Here is a 20,815-nt window from a genome sequence, read left to right on the forward strand (position 1 = left end):
GCGGATCACCTGAGGTCAGGAGTTCAAGATCAGCCTGGCCAACATGGTGAAACCCTGTCTCTACTAAAAATACAAAAATTAGTTGGGCATGGTGGCAGATGCCTGGAATCCCAGCTACTCGGAAGGCTGAGGCAGGAGAATCACTTGAACCCAGGAGGCTGAGGTTGCAGCAAGCCGAGATTGCACCATTGGACTCCAGCCTGGGCAATGAGCGAAACTCCATCTCAAAACAACAAAACAACAACAACAACAACCACCCAACAAATATTTATTTCTCACAGTTTTGGAGTCTGGGAAATCCATGATCAAAGGTGCTGGCTGTCTACGAAAACAAAACCAAAACCAAAGGGTGCTGGCACACTTGCCGTTGGGTGAAGGCTGCTTACTGGCCCATGGACGATGCCTCTTTGCCGCGTCCTCACATGGTGGAAAGGGGGAGGGTGCTCTCTGGTGTCTCTTTTTATAAGGGCACTAATCCCATTCATGAAGCCTCCACCCCCATGACCTAATCACCTCCCAAAGGCCCCACCTCCTAACACTGTCTCCTTGGGGAGACATAGGAATTTTGGGGGGGACACCAACATTCAGACTATAGCAGGGGGATACAGAGAAGGGACTGAGGGGACTGGAGTGGGGACTGGGAGGAGAGACTGAGGTAGGACTGCCCAGGGCCTACCAAAATAACAAACTGGTTGGGCACGGTGGGCTCATGCCTGTAATCCCAGCACCTTGGGAGGCCAAGGTGGGGGCACTGCTTGAGCCCAGGAGTTTGAGACCAGTCTGGGCAACATAGTGCGACCCCTGACTCTTACAAACATTTAAAAAATTAAAGAGAAATCAAAAACAGCAACTTAACTTTTACTGGTAGCCTCTTGTGCAATGACATGTTTTTGATGTGGCCGTCCCAGTGGCTTTTTGCCTTCTCAGGTAAGACGCCAAGGAGATGCCTGTGTGCAGAGGCATGGTTTTCCTTAGAATATCACTGTGTATCTCCTCCAGAAATACCATAAATCCACAACTGAGGTTCTAGAATTTGGTGCTATAACATCATTTGTAGCCTACAAATGTTTGAGGATCACTCTGGTTGTCAAATTATTTTAGTATCATAAAACATCTACTTTTTTTTTTCAGATGGAGTCTTGCTCTGTCGCCCAGGCTGGAGTACAATGGCGCAATCTTGGCTCGCTGCAGCCTCCCCTTCCCAGGTTCAAGCGATTCTCCTGCCTCAGCCTCCTGAGTAGTAGCTGGGATTACAGGTGTGTGCAACCATGCCTGGCTAGTTTTTGTACTTTTAGTAGAGACAGGGCTTGACTATGTTGGTGAGGCTGGTCTTGAACTCCTGACCTCATGATCCGCCTGCCTCGGCCTCCCAAAGTGCTGGGATTACAGGCATGAGCCACTGTGCCTGGCTGAAAATGTCTATTTTTAAGTAAGTCTGCTTTTACTTTCTTGGAATCCTCCAAGAAAAATGTTATAATCTTAGCCTAATTTTACCAAATGAATATTATTCAAATTTTTCAATATCTGTTAAATTGTATTCAGCTTGTTGCTGAATATAAGCCAATTAAAAGTTAGTATATACCTGCCAGTGGAGATTATTTAGATTCTAAACCTGACTGAGGGCTAGACCTCAAGTAAACAATATGCATGGCCAACAGTGTATCATAAAGAAAAGAAATGATCACGATTGACCTGTTTAATAACATAAAACAATAAAATGTAATTTTAAGTTCTGTAAACAAGTAGACCAATCATCTCCACTGGATTATGCCAGGGCACCTTGTGACCCATAAAATATTCAGATAGCATATTATATCTCAAATGCACATAATTTAGCTCAAAATGAAATAATTAATATAATATATATAAAGCATTCAAGTGACAATAACTTTGCTTATCCTCTTATAACAGAGAAGAGTTATTTAGGGGATGATTTGAGTAAGTCAGTTCACTTAAGAAGCCATTCTAAGATATCTGACTAGATGCCTTTTCCGTTGAATACATTTCCTTTAATAAGTGCAAGAATTCAAAAGCATTCCATTGAACCAAGAGCTGCTTCAGAGCTCAGAAGTGGGTGGTCAATACCCATTTGTTGCTACAGCTGCCAGTGATGGTGATGAGTGTATGCTTCTTTCTTGAGACAGGGTCTCACTTTGTCACCCAGGCTGGGGTGCAGTGGAGTGATCTCGGCTCACCGCAACCTCTGCCTCCCAGGCTCAAGCGATCCTCTCACCTCAGACTCCTGAGTAGCTGGGACTACAGGTGTGCACCACCACGCCCAGCTAATTTTTGTATTTTTTGTAGAGAGGGGGTTTCACCATGTTGCCCAGGCTCATCTCGAACTCCTGATCTCAAGCAATCCCCTGTCTCCATCTCCCAAAGTGCTGGGATTACAGCAGGGAGCCACCGTGCCCAGCTGAGTATATGTTTTTAACCCTCTGAAAGACATTTTATTTTTTTGAGACGGGAATCTCACTCTGTTGCCTAGGCTGGTGTGCAGTGGCATGAACATGGCTCACTGCAGCTTCAACTTCCTGAGTTCAAGTGATCCTCCTGTCTCAGCTTTGCAAATAGCTGGGACCACAGGTGTGTGTCACCACGCCCAGCTAATTTAAAACAAACTTTTTTTTGCAGAGACGGGATCTTGCTTTGTTCCCCAGGCTGGTCTTGTATTCTTGGGCTCAAGCAATCCTCCTGCCTCGGCCTCTCAAAGTGCTGGGATTGCAGGTGTAAGCCCTGGTGCCTGGTCCTTCAAGACAAATATGTCTTTAAGAGCTTAACAGAGGTCCCCCAACTTTCTCTGTTCACAGCAATCTTAGTGTTTCAGTAACTTTTATGCCAAAATAAATATCTAACTCCTCTTTAGTTAGTTAGTTTCAAACAACTTACGAAGCATTTCTGCCCTTAGTAGCTTGTCACATTATTTTGGAGAAAAGAAGCCACATAAATTGAGAAAAAAAAATTTTTTTTTTTTTTTTTTTTTTTTTTTTGAGACGGGCTCACTCTGTTGCTCAGGCTAAAGTGCAGTGGTGTGATCTCAGCTCACTGTAACCTCCACCTCCCAGGTTCAATCGATTCTCCTGCCTCAGCCTCCCAAGTAGTTGGGACTAGAGGCACATGCCTCACCACACCCAGCTAATTTTTGTATTTTTTGGTAGAGATGGGGTTTCACTGTGCCAGGCTGGTCTTGAACTCCTGGCCTCAAGTGATCCACCCGCCTCCCAAAGTGTGGGGATTACAGGCATGAGCCACCGCATCCGGCCTAATTTCATTTTTGATTACAACGAATGTCTTACTAATGGGGTGTGTGTGCCTGTTAGGCACTGCACAGCTTTTTGTACCTTGGAATCCGAACGGACGCCACCACCCTCATCTCCTGTTCACGTTGATTTTCTCTGGGTTCTTGCTTCTTATCACCCAAACCTCCGCAAGCTCAGCTTCCCAGATATTTCATCAAAGAGAATGCAGCACGGCCTAATTTGAAACTTAACAATCTTAGCTAATAGTTAAGCATTAATAGGACAGATGTTCAGTGCCACTGTATTTTCTTTGAAAATTAAAAAAATCCTGCGGCCTCCCTCTGAGTTTGTGGAAGTGCCCTGGGAACGAAACATCTTCACCAAATCCCCGATTCTCACCCGGCTCCATCCCTCAGTTTATTTAAAGCTACAGCTGAAGCTGCTTGGTTACAGATCAAATAAAATCACCAAAGAGAATTGCTAAGCCTGATTATGTCTTCACTTTGAGGACCATTTTAACTGTGTTTTGAAAGCTGTGCAACAATTACCAGGTCACTAGCAAGAAGTTCTAAAAATAAACTTGACAATACAGGCTTAAAGTACTGTCCCACAGGTACAGGACAGTATTGTAACTAGCAGGGCTGGTGATCAGATTGCACCTTAGCTTGTTCTTTCTGGCTGTGATGTGGAGGATAAGTCAGGAAGGGAGGCCCGTGCTGCAGTCCTGAGATGGTTACAGGACCTGAGGTGGGGCCCGTGGGGATGGCGAGGACATGAACAAGATGTTTATGAAGTGAGGTCAACGGGCTAGGGTCTACTGGGCTGTGGGGCAGTAGGGCAAGGAGAATGGAGACAGCCCATGCCCACCTGGGTGGATGTATCCAGCCACCCCTCTCACCCGTGACTGGGAGTGAAGGAAAGCAAGGACACTTGACCTCTTTGCCCGACTTCTTCCTCATTTCTCTTCTCCATCCTACTCTAGGCTGCAAGGGGAGGGCTTTCACCTCCTCCTATAACGCAGGGATTTCCCTCACGTTGTAGCCTGAGTTCTCTGTATTCAACAGGTAATCAAGTATGGTACACCTGGTTCTTGCCATGTTGATGTCAGTTTAAGAGATTTAAAAACTCTTTTCTTTCTGAGTAAAGCCTGGCTTTCCAGAAGAAAATCTGGAAACTCAAAAATCCTGTTTTGTGCTGGAGACTCAAAAATCCTGTTTTGGAAGTCAATTGCTGAATGTTGACTTCTTTCATTTGTTTATTAAAAAAAAAAATACAGACAGGGTCTTGCTATGTTGCCCAGGCTGGTTTCGAACTCCTGGCCTCAAGTGATCCTCCCCCTTGGCCTCCCAAAGTGTTGGGATTATAGTTGTGAGCCACCCATGCCTGGCCTTGACTTCTTTCAGTTTCTACACCCCCTCACTCCAGACTGATGCTGTCATTGCACTGTCTTGTTTTCTTCAGAACACTGATCACTATCTGAAATTATTTATTTGCCTTCTGTCTCCTCCCATTAAAATCTAATGGGAGATTGGCTGGGCATGGTGGCTCACGCCTGTAATCCCAGCACTTTGGGAGGCTGAGGTGGGTGGATCAGGAGGTCAGGAGTTCAAGACCAGCCTGGCCAACATGGTAAAACCCTGTCCCTACTAAAAATACAAAAATTAGGCAGGCGTGGTGGCAGGCGCCTGTAATCCCAGCTACTTGGGAGGCTGAGGCAGAAGAATTGCTTGAACCCGGGAGGACGAGGTTGCAGTAAGCTAAGACCACGCCACTGCACTCCAGCCTGGACAACAAGAGTGAAACTCCATCTACAACAAACAAAAAAATCTAATGGTAAAATAGGGCCCTCGTTCATCTCATCTTGTCTAGTAAGTTATCTCCACCGCTTAGAACAGTGTCTGGAGTATAAAAAGTGCTCAGTAAATGTGTGTGGAGTAAATGCGTAATGCTTAAAGAATTGGCACATAGCATCTTCTCAATACACTACAACTAAAAAAGAAAATCTAAAACATTTTTGGGACGAGGCAGCTGGAAGAAAAATGAAGAGCCTACAGATGAGGAAGGAGCAGAACACCCAGAAGAGGGGCTCCCAGAATCTAAGGAGAAGAGAAACCCAGCAGACGTCAGAAGAATCAGATGCAGCAGAGAAAGCAAGGACTTGAAGGGGCCCGGCAAAGGGGTGGGGCCAGAGCCAGATGGCAGTGTTTGAGGAATGGATGAGAGGAGTGGGAAGCGTGAGTGAAGACAATTCCAAGTTTGGATCTGCAGAGAAAGAGAAGGACTAGGGCAGGAGCTGAAGGCCATGCAGGATTGAAGAGAAGTCTTATTTTTAGAAATTTATTTTTTAAGGTGATTTGAACATGTTTTGTGGGCTGAGGGTTGAAGGATCTGGAGAAAAGGCTTTTCCGATTTTGTCTTGAGCGTAATCTCCTCTTCCTTTAAATTTCTACCTGGTATTTCTCTTATGGCATTTTTTTTTTGTGAGAAGGAGTCTAGTTTTGTCGCCCAGGCTGGAGTATAGTGGCACAATCTCAGCTCACTGTAACCTCCGCCTCCTGGGTTCAAGCTATTCTCCTGTCTCAGCCTCCCGAGTAGCTGGGATTATAGGCACCTGCCACCATGCCCAGCTAATTTTTTGTATTTTTAGTAGAGACGGGGTTTCATTGTGTTGGCCAGGCTGGTCTCGAACTCCTGACCTTGTGATCCGCCCGCCTTGGCCTCCCAAAGTGCTGGGATTACAGGCATGAGTCACCGCGCCCAGCTTTTTATTTTATTTTATTTTTTTTGAGATGGAGTTTTGCTCTTGTCACCCAGGCTAGAGTGCAGTGGTACGATCTTGGCTCACTGCAACCTCCACCTCCCGGGTTCAAGCGATTCTCCTGCCTCAGCCTCCTGAACAGCTGGGATTATAGGTGCCTGCCACCACGCCCAGATTTTTTTTTTTTTTCCCGTAGAGACGGGGTTTCACCATACTGGCCAGGCTGGTCTCAAACTCCTGACCTCACGTGATCCACCCGCCTCAGCCTCCCAAAGTGCTGGGATTGCAGGCATGAGCCACTGCCCCAAGCCTCTTATGGCATTTCTGGTAATTATTTGTTGTATCCTCCTACTACAGACAAACTCAGTAAAGGTAAGCTTGTGCCTAGCACAGCATCTTATTAGTGGGTATAACAGGCCTATCAGTGTGGCCTCAATGTGGCTATATCCCCTTTGGAAGACTTTCCTGCCTAACGAGGGCCAGACTCGGTACTTCATCACATTCCCCATCACAAAAGCCCAATACTCAAAACACTGGCAAGAAACATAATGGGGGTACTGATGCGAGGGTGTATTGCATATTACACAGCAAAGTTTAACCAAAATTCTCTAAATAGAAATCTATATTCTTTCTTGCAAGTCTCCTTCTCCAAGGCTGTGCGGTCTGGGATTCCTCCCCCTTCTCCTCCCCAACACAGACTCTTAAGCCCCTCTTGATTGCCCTGAGCAGGTGAACTCTCCCTCTCAGCTTGTACAGGTCAGAGATGGGACTCTGTTCCTTAAGCAAGCTGCTTGGAGACCTCAGTCTGTCCTGCAGCCATCCTCATGTACACATCTATGTCTCTAACACATATTAAATGCCTCTACCAGTATTTCTCAAAGCATGGTCCATAGACCACCTGCATCGGAATCACCTGGCGGCTTTAAGGTGCAGATTTCTGGGCCTCACACCTACTGATCAGACTCTCTGGGAGCCGGGTGGGGTGGGGAGATGCCCATCATTGATTTGAAAATCAGTGGCCATAGACTGTGCCAGGCCTGGTCTATATGAGTCTCTTTCCAGGAACATTCTGCAGCCTTCAGTGTATCCAGAAAAAGCTGCATCTCCAGGCATCTGGGCCTGCATTAAGGCCCACCATGCAAGAGCTGACTTTGACTTCACAAGGGTCCTAGTCCCTACAGTTCTCCTGTCCTCTCCTTTTGCTTGTGTTTACTTAGGCCTGCGCCAATTCCCTCCTTCTCCTAGCATTCAGCCTTCCTTCCCACCAGTTCAAATCCCACCCACACTACTTGGAGCCCCTAGTCAGTACTGTCCCTGAAGCACACACTTTCTGTTTTTCTCAGAGCAGCTAGCAAGAAGCGTGTCTGACTGTTTTGGACAGATGAGTGAGTGGAGAAGCATTCTCTGGGAAGTCCTTTCTCCACTACAGTGTGTACAGTCCCATGAGAACATTCCTTGATGGAATTATGGGGAGCAGATATGGTTTAGCAAAGAGGAGATGGGTTCACTCTGAGAAAAAGAGATGGCATTTTAAGAAGGTAATTCAGGCTGGGCGCAGTGGCTCACGCCTGTAATCCCAACACTTTGGGAGGCTGAGGTGGGTGGATCACGAGGTCAGGAGTTCAAGACCAGCCTGACCAACATGGTAAAACCCCGTCTCTACTAAAAATACAAAAATTAGCTGGATGTGGTGGTGCGCGCCTATAATCCTAGCTACTCAGGAGGCTGAGGCAGGAGAATTGCTTGAACCTGGGAGGCAGAGGTTGCAGTGAGCTGAGGTCGCATCACTGCACTCCAGCCTGGGTGACAGAGTGAAACTCTGTCTCAGAAAAAAAAAAAAAGATTTTTAAAAATTAGCTGGGCATGGTGGCACACATGTGTAGTCCCAGCGACTCGGGAGGCTAAGGTTAGAGGATCTCTTGAGTCCAGGAGTTTGAGGCTCTTGTGAGCTAGTATGGCACTGCACTCTGGCCCGGGTGACACAGAGAGACTCTGTCTCTAAAAAGAATAAATAAATAGATAAATAAACAATAAAGCAATTCATTTTCACCTTGTTTTTTTCTTTCTTTTTTTTTTTCCGAGACGGAGTCTCGCTCTGTTGCCCAGGCTGGAGTGCAGTGGCATGATCTTGGCTCACTGCAACCTCCGCCTCAGCCTCCTGAGTAGATGGGACTACAGGCGCCCGCCACCATGCCCGGCTATGTTTTTTCTTTTCTCTTTTTTTTTTTTTTTTTTTGAGACAGGGTCTTGCTTTGTCACCCATGCCAGAGTGCAGTGGCACGATCTCAACCCACTGCAACCTCTGCCTCCTGGGCTCAAGCAATCCTCCTGCCTCATCCTCCCGAGTAGTTAGGACTACAGGCACACACCTCCATGCCTGGATAATTTATGTATTATCATTTTTTTTTGTAGAGACTGGGTTTTACCATTGTTGCCCAGGCTCATCTCGAACCCCCAGGCTCAAGCGATCCTTCCGCCTTGGTCTCCTAAATTGCTGGGGTTACCCCAACTTGTTTTTCCATCCAAACTTTGGTATTTAAAAAATAGCTTTTGGGCCGGGCATGGTGGCTCATGCCTGTAATCCCAGCACTTTGGGAGGCCGAGGGGGGTGGATCACCTGAGGTCAGGAGTTTGAGACCAGCCTGACCAATATGGTGAAACCCTGTCTCTGCTAAAAATACAAAAAAAAAAAAATTAACCGGTGTGGTGGTGTGTGCCTGTAATCCCAGCTACTTGGGAGGCTGAGACAGGAGAACTGCTTAAACCCAGGAGGTGGAGGTTGCAGTGAGCCGAGATCATGCCACTGCACTTCAGCCTGGGCGACAGAGCAAGATTCTGTCTCAAAATAAATAAATAAATAAATTAAATAAAAAACAGCTTTTGAAGACAACAGATCTAATATGAGGAATTGAATCATCATTGAAAGATGGTAGTACACTAAAAATATACTGTTTCTCCTCCCCACCTGCAGATGCAAACAGACTCAGGTAATAGAGAGAAAAGGAAAAGAGGAATCTGAGAGCAAGAGCTACACCAAAGAGAGCCATACCTTTGATGTGTTCTGTCCTCTGGCCTCAGACCTTACTGCTTTGGTAACTTGAAAACATGTAATTGTTGGTATTTTATAAAAGACAGTGAAGGCATGCCGGGAGTGGTAGCTCATGCCTGTAATCCCAGCACTTTGGGAGGCCGAGCCAGGCGGATCACCTGAGGTCAGGAGTTCGAGACCAGCCTGGCCAACATGGTGAAACTGTCTCTACTAAAATTACAAAAAAATTAGCCAGGTGTGGTGACGGGCTACTCGGGAGGCTGAGGCAGGATAATTGCTTGAACCCAGGAGGCAGAGGTTGCAGTGAGCTGAGATCCCGCCATTGGACTCCAACCTGGGCAACAAGAGTGAGACTCTGTCTCAAAACAAAACAACAACAAAAAAAGACACTGAAGGCTACTAGTAGCTCAGAGGTAAGAACACTTTTTGGTGTTCTCTCTTATGTCGGACCTGAAAGCACTGCCAGTTGTAATCCCTTCTCTCCCACGCTGGCTTCCAATGACAACAGTCTTAAAGGCCTCCCAGCCTCCTCCCAGCCCAGACGCCTTACCATCATTCTCCAGTTAGGTTCATGCAGATCTTTTCATTTTGTAGCTTCTAGTCTCATTTAGGAATACAAGAGTCCCTACTCTACTAACTTAGAATTGCCCTTTCTTGAAACTTCTTGAACAAATGAATACTGTAAACAAATAGAAAAAATTAACAATAATAAACAAACAAAGGGTGCATGTATGTTGTGGAAAAGAACCATTAAAGATTGTGTCTAAAAGACAAATGTTAAGGTCATGGGTTTGGTTCAAGTATGTTGCACAATTTTGGAAAGGAGTAACTGTGGCACTAGGGAACAAGATCTATCAGTTCCATTCCTGGAGTGAAATACAGTTGTGATCTTATATTTTGTTTCTTTCCATTATGCAGCCAGGTTCACTTTCCAGAAAAAGGAGAGATAAAAGCAGTGCCATGCTAAAGACTGTAGGAATATTTTAATTCATATTTTTAATTACATTATGTAATAATATCACAGTCTATTTTACAAGTTAAATGTATGAGAATGTATGAAATAGAAATGGTAGGAAAAAACTAAACATGGGTCAGGAACACGGAATTCTTCCAAAACCAGGGGCCAAAGGTAGATGTGTAGCCTGTAGGGCCCAAGGAGGAGACAAGGAGGGTGACAGGTACAGTTACCGGTTTGTGGTATGTGTTTGTTCCCTGTGTGTATGCTGGGAAGGACTTGAGACCTGTCCCCTGCCCTGGTCTGGGGTTGGGAGTTTAGTCTGGTCAGCTGGAAGATGGCAGCTTGGGAAAAAGAGCCATCTGGTTACCTACACAGAGCTGGTCCCCTGGTGGCTGCAGGTAGGTTCTGCTGTTGAGGGAATTAGGGGTGTATGTGTCAAAAATCAAACATGTGGAGGAAAAAAGTAAACAGTTTCCTCCTCCCTCCAAAAAACCCAAATTCTTGAAATGTACACACATTCTTCTTTCAAACATAGAAAAGTCTCACTCTGGATGTGCTTACAAGAAGATCGTCGTCAAAAAACTTTGTTTCTATGATAACGTTCCCACTGTAAGTAAGAAGAGAAACAGAGGGCAAAAGAGAGTGAGCATGTTAGGCACAAGATTTCATTTCCACAAAGTGGTTTCCATCTGGATTCCTGGGCCAATGGACATGCACCCACCCAGAGTCTTAGCCTGGGGACATTAAAATCCTTGTCTATATGGGGCTACAAGTCTAACACGACATTTAACTTATGTGGTTACATTCATCCCTGTCAAGCTCACAAATCAGAAGTGAGAGCATGTCTCCACTCCTTGGTACACTCTAAAGCCCTTAGTAGAGTGCTCTGCACACAGGGTGCTTATAGATCCGACTGACTTTCTGATACCGCATTCATGGACACCTCTGGCTGGTTTACATATAGAAGCCTGCAGACCTCAGGGGCAGTATCCTTCCCTACAGTACTCACAATAGTCAAAAGGTGGGCTTTGGCCTGGCCCACATCTATTTTCCTGCCTTTGGGTAACAGCTCCTTGCTCTTCATTTGGGAACCACCCTTCCTCCAGTCCACGTGCCAAGTGAGTGGCCCCTCACTCACCTGGCAAAAGGGTGAACAGAGGATGTAACTTAGGCCAATCAGACTCTTTCCCTTGAGCAAGATCCTTCCTGTAGCTTCTCCTTGAGGAAGCCATCCAGGGATTCCTGCCCATCTGCATCTTCCAAGCCGTCCCAGCTCTCCCCCTTAGTCTTTCAGCTCTTGTATTAGCCAGAGCCTGTTTCTATGACTTACAACTACAGAACACTAAATGATGTACCTGTATTGTGAGGTGTGAGGGAAGAATTTCATTTTTCTTGGTGGGTATCTCAGTGCTCCCATTTGTAAAATGGGAGAGACCATGGCCTTACCAAATCACACTTGAGCTGAGTTTAGGGCAACTGTTTTTGGGGGTTCTAAAAAGTTAAGTAGCCGGGCACGGTGGCTCACGCCTGTAATCCCAGCACTCTGGGAGTCCGAGGTGGGTGGATCACAAGGTCAGGAGATTGAGACCATCCTGGCTAAACAGGGTGAAACCCTGTCTCTACTAAAAATACAAAAAAATTAGCCAGGCGTGGTGGCGGGCGCCTGTAGTCCCAGCTTCTCGGGAGGCTGAGGCAGGAGAATGGTGGGAACCCGGGAGGCGGAGCTTGCAGTGAGCCGAGATCACGCCACCGCACTCCAGCCTTGGCGACAGAGCGAGACTCCGTCTCAAAAAAAATTAAAAAAAATAAAAAATAAAAAGTTAAGTATAGTTGGTTCCCTACTTATAATGAATCAACTTATGATCTTTCAACTTTATAGTGGATTTATGGGGATATTAAATGCATTTTTGACTTATGATATTTTCATCTTATGATAGGTTTGAGACAGAGCGAGACTGTCTCAAAAAAAACCAGCAACAAAAAATCACGCCTCGTGAAGAAGAAGTCAAATGAAGTTTAATAAAATCTAAAAAAAAAAAACCCTGCTTTCCTAAACTACTCTGTACTTTCCCAGGGTAATTAATAACCAGCAGATACATTTCTGCTGGTAATTAATTATAAAACAGGTAAATAGGCCATGCGTGGTGGCTCATGCCTGTAATCCCAGCACTTTGGGAGGCTGAGGCGGGCAGATCACGAGGTCAGGAGATCGAGACCATCCTGGCTAACATGGTGAAACCCCGTCTGTACTAAAAATATAAAAAAAAAAATAGCCGGGCGTGGTGGCGGGTGCCTGTAGTCTCAGCTACTCAGGAGGCTGAGGCAGGAGAATGGCGTGAACCTGGGAGGCGGAGGTTGCAGTGAGCTGGGATCATGCACTCCAGCCTGGGTGACAGAGTGAGACTCCGTCTCAAAAAAAAAAAAAGAAACCCCAAAAAACAGGTAAATAAGGTACTCAGAATCTGACTGGCTGATAAGATATAAAAATAGCTACTACTGTAATTAAAAAATCTACTTTTAGGCCAGGCACGGTGGCTCACGTCTGTAATCCCAGCACTTTGGGAGGCCGAGGCGGGCGGATCACGAGGTCAGGAGATTGAGACCATCCTGGCTAACACGGTGAAACCCCGTCTCTACTAAAAATACAAAAAATTAGCTGGGCGTGGTGGCGGGTGCCTGTAGTCCCAGCTACTCGGAAGGCTGAGGCAGGAGAAAGATGGGAAACTGGGAGGTGGAGCTTGCAGTGAGCCGAGATCTTGCCACTGCACTCCAGCCTGGGCGACAGAGCGAGACTCCATATCAAAAAAAATAAATAAATAAAATAAAAAAAATCTACTTTTAAAACTATTAAAACTTTAAAAAATTCTATTACAATTTTTTTTTTTTTTTTTTTTGAGGTGGAGTCTCGCCCTGTCGCCCAGGCTGGAGTGCAGAGGCGTGATCTCGGCTCACTGCAACCTCCGGCACCCGGATTCAAGTGATCTCCTGCCTCAGCCTCCCGAGTAGCTGGGACTACAAGCGTGTGCCGCCATGCCCAGCTAATTTTTTGTATTTTTAGTAGAGATGGGGTTTCACTGTGTTAGCCAAGATGGTCTCGATTTCCTGACCTCGTGATCCACCCGACTTGGCTTCCCAAAGTGCTGGGATTACAGGTGTGAGCCACCGCGCCCAGCCTCTTACAAAATCTAGATGGGGTCTTGCTATGTTGCCCAAGCTAGTCTCAAACTCCTGGACTCAAGCAATCCTCCCGCCTCAGCTTCCCAAGTAGCTAGGATTATAGGAAAGTGTCACCACACCTGGCTGTTAAAAAAAACTATTAAAAACTTTAAAAAAGGGGCTGGGCACGGTGGCTCATGCCTGTAATCCCAGCACTTTGGGAGGTTGAGGCGGGTGGATCACCTGAGGTTAGGAGTTCGAGACCAGCTTGACCAATATGGCGAAACCCTGTCTCTACTAAAAATACAAAAAAAAAATTAACCGGTGTGGTGGTGTATGCCTGTAATCCCAGCTACTTGGGAGGCTGAGACAGGAGAATTGCTTGAACCTGGGAGGCGGAGCTTGCAGTGAGCTGAGATCACCCCACTGCACTCCAGCCTGGGTGACAGGGCGAGACACTGTCTCAAAAAAAAACAAAAAAAAAAACTTAAAAAGTAGAGACAGGCATGGTGGCACATGCCTGTAGTCTCACCTACTTAGGAGGCTGCGCTATGAAGATCACTTGAGCCCAGCAGTTGGAGTCCAGCCTGGGCAACATGGCAAGACCCTGTTTTTTAAAAAAATAAAATAAACAAAACCCAAAACCAAAACAAAAAACCTTAAAGTCAATAACCTCAATTTTTAACAAATTCAATATGGCTTTCATAAAGGAACTGTTGAAAGAGATGATCCAATATTACACAATTATCTGTGGGACTTTTTTTTTTTTTTGAAATAGAGTCTTGGTCTGCTACCCAGGCTGGAATGCAGTGAACATGATCTTGGCTCATTGTAACCTCCACCTCCTGGGTTCAAGCAATTCTCCTATCTCAGCTTCTTGAGTAGCTGGAATTACAGGTGTGTGCCATTACGCCCAGCTAACTCTTTAGAAGGTACTATTACTATAACATTTGAGAGACTAACATCTTTCCCACAGACAATGGGAGGTAGGAAGTTATTGACAGTGTTTTTGGAAAAAGCACAAACAAATTGTTCTTGGAACAGGAACCAAAGCTATTAATATGGTAAGCCATTCTCCAAAAAACTGTAACCAAGTAGTATCCTCGAAAACAGAATTATTAATAGGACTTTGCCAGATTCTGTTAAAGGTGATCTAAACAAAATACAGAGATACCGGAAGTACGGTAGTCAGGAATGGGAGCAAATTAACATAGATTCGGTATATATATTAAACGCCAGTCTCCTTCCATGTCATCACATTTTATCTTCATTACACCTCTGTAAGACAGAATTAATTTCTGTGTTTAGAGATGAAAGACTAAGGTTCAGAGAGATAAAGTATATTAGTGCCCAAGATGACACAGGTAGTCAGGGTGAATCAGGAATTTAAATCTGGTTTAATCTAAAGTTTTATTTTTATTTATTTTTTTATTCTTTCTACTCTATCATACTGTCTTTTTCATATGAAAAAGGTCAGGAACCTGGAAACCTAGATACCCTTGGATACTCTTTTACTCTATTTCTCAACCGAGCTCTCTGCCCACTGAATGGCACCAGGAGTCCCACCTGCCTGGAATGCCTGTTTCTAGACACACTTCATAATTTCCTGAGACCTGCTCACTCACGTTAAGACGCTTGCTGGCATCATCTGGGACTCGGGTGCTGCCTCTATCAAGGACTGCCAGGTATTTGTGGAGTTAGGGATCACAAAGCCAAACTCGAAGAACCATTCTGAAGGAAGAAGGAAAAGCCGGGGTGAGCAGGTGCCCCAGTATAAAGTTTAAGGGCTCTTTGTCTCCCTCTCTAGAGTGAGCCTCTTCCTACCCTGAGAACCACCAAAGGAAGCTATCAGCAACCTCTCAGACCAGGGGCATAAAAAAGACAGGGAAGCCTGCTCAGGTTGTCCTCTGAACCACACCAAAGGCTTGCTTCTCATGCTTTGAGGTCTAAAGGACTAGGACCAGCGAGCAGGACACAATATAAGCAGCATTTTCTTAGAGGTAGGCTAGATGTGAACTATATATAGATACATAGTTAAATTCACTTGGAATTAGCTTGAAGGGGCTTATGTGCCCTTTACACTGCATGGTGAGAATTCAATGCAGAGTGGCCTTGCCAGTCAAATCTGTATGATACTGCATGTAGAGCACTGTACTAGGCCCTGCTCATAGCAGCTTCCTCCATGATCATATCACAATACAACGTCAGTGCCTAAACCAGGCACCACCATCCATGCTCCCAGTGTCAGAGACCTCAAAGCCCCTTGTAGTGGCTAGCTTTGTTTTGGTTTGTTTCACTGGGGATTCACAGTCTTGCAGAGTGTAGGAATCCTACCACAAATTGAGTTGTAAAAGGAATGTTATCAAAGCACTGCTTTAGTTCACTGGGTATTGTTGCCTTTTGTCCTGGTCGCCCTAAGCCCTGATTTCAGGCACGTAGGCAGCAGAATACCTTCTAGGCATTGCCCTTTGAAGTAAACTTTTTGTTCCAGGCGGAATTTTTCCATTTGTTCTGTCGAAGAAAAATTAAGTTCTCGAGACACTGCCTTGCACTTGAGGATTTTCTTGGGAACACGGGCTGGTAAGAGAAAAACAAATGTTGAAGCCTTTCTAAATGAAAACCACAGGACTATGATGCTTCAAATTTCCGGGAGCTTCTTACAGCTGATTTAGAGAACACTTTCTTACATTTTGGATAATGCCTTGGTAAGTGCACTACACTTTGTGTGGCTGAAAGCAGAGGACTCTAATTGGTCAGCCGTATCTGAAAGATATTAGATCTTCAAGGAACACCAGGTTTTGTGCATCTAAGGGCCTCATCTAACTACTCTCATCAGGAAGGGGGCTGCATGGGTACCTTCTCTCTACTCTGTTCTGGTGATTTTAACCCCTTACTTCTTCTTTGCTTCAGGGAGATAAAAATGCAAATTTTCTTTTGGAGAAAAAAGTTGAGATCTTAGTTTCTATCTTTGGGTATGTTCTAATGGTAAAATATCAGCACAAAATGGGTTTTGGGAAGTGAGAGAGAGAAATGTTAAGAAAGTAACTGGCTGGGCATGGTGGCTCACACCTGTAATCCCAGCACTTTGGGAGGCTGAGGTGGGCAGATCACTTGAGGTCCGGAGTTCGAGACCAGGATGGCCAACATGGTGAAACCCCATCTCTACTCAAAATACAAAAATTAGCCAGATGTGGTGGCGCACGCCTGTAGTCCCAGCTACTCGGGAGGCTGAGGCATGAAAATCGCTGGAACCTGGGAAGCGGAGGTTGCAGTGAGCCAAGATCACACCACTGCATTCCATCCAGCCTGGGTGATAGAGCAAGACTGTGTCTCAAAAAAAAAAAAAAAAAAAAGAAAGTAACTGAAAATGTCAACAACACATGGATTAACATGCTGTGTCTTCAGGGGCTCACCCGCCTATCAGGTATGTGTTAACTTAGCTCTCTTATGCTCAGGTGCTAGTCTGGCATTGGTCACAGCCCTGTGTAGATAAAGGGTTGGAAAGTACCTTCATGCTCCACACCAGGGACAGACAGGTCTTCTGTTCCTTGCCAGAGTATCTTCCCTGTCTCAGCATCCCGAAGGTTCATCCAATTTCTGATCAAATATGATTAAGGAAAAATAAGGCACTGAAAGTGACTCCCACTTTGTACTCTAGGTGTCTCATGTTTACTCCCACCAACTCTTGTTTACTTTTTAAAAAGTCTGTCAAACTGCTCATTGCCATGGAAGCACATAAGAATGTGAGGAGAGTCAAAAAGACATCTAAAGGAAGAAGCAGAAACCTAGACAAGTTACTTTTATCTATGAGAATCCTAAGACTGCACACACCTAGAGACTGCAAGAAAGGGACAGAAAATGAATAGTGCAAAATTTAAAATTTACCAACAGGATCTGACCAACCAAGATAAAATACCTAAAGAAACAAATATCAGATGTACCCCAAGGAAACAACTCATGAAGATCACTCTATAGTGAATGCCACAGTCCATAAACTTCACCCACAAGCACAGAACTCTCAAATTGCTTTGTAGTGGCCCCCTCTGTTTTTTTTTTTTTTGAAACAGAGTCTCACTCTGTCACACAGGCTGGAATGCAGTGGCACAATCTCGGCTCACTACAACCTTCACCTCCTTGGTTCAAGCAATTCTTGTGCCTCAGCCTCCTGAGTAGCTGGAATTACAGGAGCACGTCACCAAGCCCAGCTTATTTTTGTATTTTTAATAGAGATGGGGTTTCACCATGTTGGCCAGGCTGGTCTCGAACTCCTGACCTCAAGTGATCTGTCTGCCTCAGCCTCTGAGTGCCCTGTTTTTAAATATGAGAAGATAGCCAAGTATCAACAGAAATTTAAGAAAGCATTTATTATGAAAGACAGACCAAAACAAACTAAAAGAAAAAAGTAACTTAGAAGAATAAAGAGGCTTACAGATAAAGACGTAAGTTTTAAAAAGGAGCATTAAAAAAGAGAGATAAGACATAACCTCTACAGACACTAAAAATTAATATAATAAAATTCTGTATATTTTAGGTGAATTTCTCTGGTTTGAGGTTACAACTTATGAAGCTGGTTAACTGATGTTCTCTGTCAGAAAATGCCTTCTAACTTAAGTATTTATATTTTCTAGTTTCTGTATTGTTTCATACATTAAATGAGTCAATAATACCAATTTAAAAAAGAATATTCAGAGAACAAAAAAGAACTCTAGAAACACATATATTTTGATAGCAGAACCAAACAACTTAACGCAAAGACAAAATTGAAGAAAGCTTTCAGAACGAAAAAGGCAAGGATAGAAAACCGGAGAGCAGGCTGAGTGTGGTGGCTCACACCTGTAATTCCAGCACTTTGGGAGGCTGAGGCGGGTGGATTCCTTGAGCTCAGGAGTTTGAGATTAGCCTGGGAAACATGGTGAAACCCCATCTCTACAAAAATACAAAATTAACCAGTCATGGTGGCGCATGCCTGTGGTCCCAGCTACTCTGGAGGCTGAGGTGAGAGGATTGCCTGAGTCCACAAAATCAATGCTGCAGTGAGCCGAGATCATGCGACTGCACTCCAGCCTGGGCGACAGAGGGAGACCCTGTCTCAAAAAAAAAAAAAAAAAAAAAAAAAAAAGAGAGTAAAGGCACAAAAACTTATAGTCCAAGAATAGTCCAAGAGTTCTAGTGTCTAACTAATAGAAGTTCTAGAAAGGTAGAACAGAGAGAACTGAGGGGAGGATGGCATCAATACATTAATTCAAGAAAATTTCATAGATGGAAAGTGTCTAGGCCAGAAGCGGTGGCTCACCTGTAATCCCAGCACTTTGGGAGGCTGAGGAGGGCGGATCACCTGAAGTCGGGAGTTCGAGACCAGCCTGACCAACATGGAGAAACCCCATCTCTACTGAAAACACAAAATTAGCCACACGTGGTGGTGCCTGCCTGTAATCCCAGCTACTCAGGAGGCTGAGGCAGGATAATCACTTGAACCCGGGAGATTGCGCCATTGCACTCCAGCCTCAACAAGAGCGAAACTCTGTCTCAAAAAAAAAAAAAAAAAAAAAAAAAAGGGTGTAGCAAATGCCCAAGTCACATCATTAGTGCATTTACAGAATATCAAAGATAAAGAAAAGCGAAAAGCTTCCAGAGGTTAAACAAGTCATTATACAAAGGGTCAAATCAGAATAGGAAAAAAAATCAGAATAAATCAAATTCAAAAGGAACCCTGGAGGGTAGGAGACAATTTAGCAGGGCCTTTAAAATTTTCAGGGAAACAATTCCTGAAACAAGCTAAAAAATATTTGCTTTCTTAAGAAACTAAGGAAAATATGGCTTCATCAAAATGACAGAGAAAACCAAGAAAGGGGATGACATGGGATATAGCAAGCAAGAAACAGCTGAAGGGAGTCCCCTGAGTGACAGTGAAGGAAGATCCCAAGACAATAGCTCTTTAACAGGTCTGGAGAGTGACTAGTCCAGGGTCCAGGCTAGAGCAGGTCACAAAGCTCAGGAAGAGATTTTCTTTTAAAAAGATAAAATTCATAGAATACCTAGTGTGTTTATATGGAAAGGAGATTTATACAATTAGAGGGAGATTTTGGGGTCAAATTCATGAGAAGCACAGAAAATCTAAGCAAATGACAAAAATCCAAGTACTGACATCAAGAAAAATTAAAGGTAGTACTGGAAGAAAAAAGTAGTCATAGTATAACTCATGGCTTCATTGCAAGTAGTGCTGATATGGTCATAACAATGAAAGCACATGCTAACACCCAATATAATTTACCTGGGAGGATGGGGGAACAAGAGTATGTATATCCGGATAGTCAGGCACGAAATGTTGAGAAACAACAAAACTGTCATTTTCCGTAGTGGAAAGTGGATAAATAATGCTAAAATGGAAATATTACGACATAGCCACAATTTGCTTTTTAGAAATACCAAGATGAATACCAAATAAATAAGCTAAAAAGGATTGAAAATAGTTTTCTCTGGGGAGTAGAAAATAGGGGGACAGGGAGTGGTGCTCTTCATTAGAAACTAGATAGACTGTGTTTTTTGTTTTTTTTTTTGAGATGGAGTTTCGCTCTTGTTGCCCAGGCTGGAGTGCGATGGCATGATCTTGGCTCACCGCAATCTCCACCTCCTGGGTTCAAGCAATTCTCCTGCCTCAGCCTCCTGAGTAGCTGGGATTACAGGCATGCACCACCATGCCCGGCTAATTTTTGTATTTTTAACTGGAGATGGGGTTTCTCCATGTTGTTCAGGCTGGTCTCAAACTCCCGACCTCAGGTGATCCGCTTGCCTTGGCCTCCCCAAGTGCTGTGATTACAGGTGTGAGCCACCTTGCCCGGCTGACTGTGATTCTTTAAATGATGAACACATACAACTTAATAAAAATAAAGACTAACTTTAAGAAGAGAGTGCTAAGGTTTTGTTTTGTTTTAAAAAACAATTGACAAACCATTAAAGGAAAAGAAAATTAACATTATGCAAGCACAGAGGCTGTCTGCAAAAGATCGTTAATATTTGCAAAGAGACTGAGCTGCAGATAAATATATGTATAATATATAGTTTACATGTGTCTTTTTTTTGGTTTTCTTTTTTTGCTATCTTGTGATCAGACTCTCTTCCCAAAGAGAGTCTCTACCTTGTGGAAGGCAGTGACCGCTTTGCACTACAGCAGCTAGAAAGGCCAGATCCTTTTCTCCCAGCCCTGGCATAATCAGGGGTGAGCACAAGAAGGCCTAGCCTTGGACACTTGCTGCCCAGTTCTGGGGTCCTGAAGCTACAGGACTTGCGAGGGAGTTGGAAGTTCTTCAGGGTGGGGGCAGCAGGGGCATGCCAACCTGCCCTTTCCTACTGTGTGGTCTTTGCTACAGACCCTGTCCTTCAACTTCCAGGCAGTTCCAAAAGCCTCAGATACCCTTTCCCATTGTTTGAATAGCTTGCAGTGAAGAACCCTAAACAACACAGCTGACTGGAATCATCATGTGTGTAATAACACTATATTTTACCCTCTGGAGAGATTCTGTCTAGGTTTTGCTGCTATACGAGAAAAGTCTCGGCTGGGCGTTGTGGCTCACGCCTGTAATCCCAGCACTTTTGGAGGCCGAGGCGGGCGGATCACGAGGTCAAGAGATCAAGACCATCTTGGCCAACATGGTGAA

The 20,815-nt window shown here is 44.6% G+C and overlaps 1 protein-coding gene across 3 annotated transcripts in view; it reads right to left on the minus strand.

Moving 5' to 3' along the window:
* Positions 1-10,025: 10,025 nt before the first annotated feature.
* The window catches only part of PDE6D (phosphodiesterase 6D), a 52,357-nt gene continuing 41,567 nt past the window's right edge, over positions 10,026-20,815 (minus strand). For 2 of the 3 annotated variants that reach the window (XM_019021964.3, XM_055379765.2), the window contains 4 exons: positions 16,669-16,757; positions 15,612-15,737; positions 14,786-14,891; positions 10,026-10,611 (listed from right to left, as the gene is read on the minus strand). In XM_019021964.3, the coding sequence (XP_018877509.1) occupies positions 10,530-10,611; positions 14,786-14,891; positions 15,612-15,737; positions 16,669-16,750 (396 nt within the window). In that variant the 5' untranslated portion in view covers positions 16,751-16,757 and the 3' untranslated portion in view covers positions 10,026-10,529. Of the gene's footprint in view, positions 10,612-14,785; positions 14,892-15,611; positions 15,738-16,668; positions 16,772-20,815 lie in introns of all 3 variants that reach the window. The other variant, XM_019021965.3, reaches the window with a different exon arrangement.

Source organism: Gorilla gorilla, chromosome 11, assembly GCF_029281585.2.
Source record: "Gorilla gorilla gorilla isolate KB3781 chromosome 11, NHGRI_mGorGor1-v2.1_pri, whole genome shotgun sequence".
Classification (NCBI taxonomy): Eukaryota; Metazoa; Chordata; class Mammalia; order Primates; family Hominidae; genus Gorilla; species Gorilla gorilla.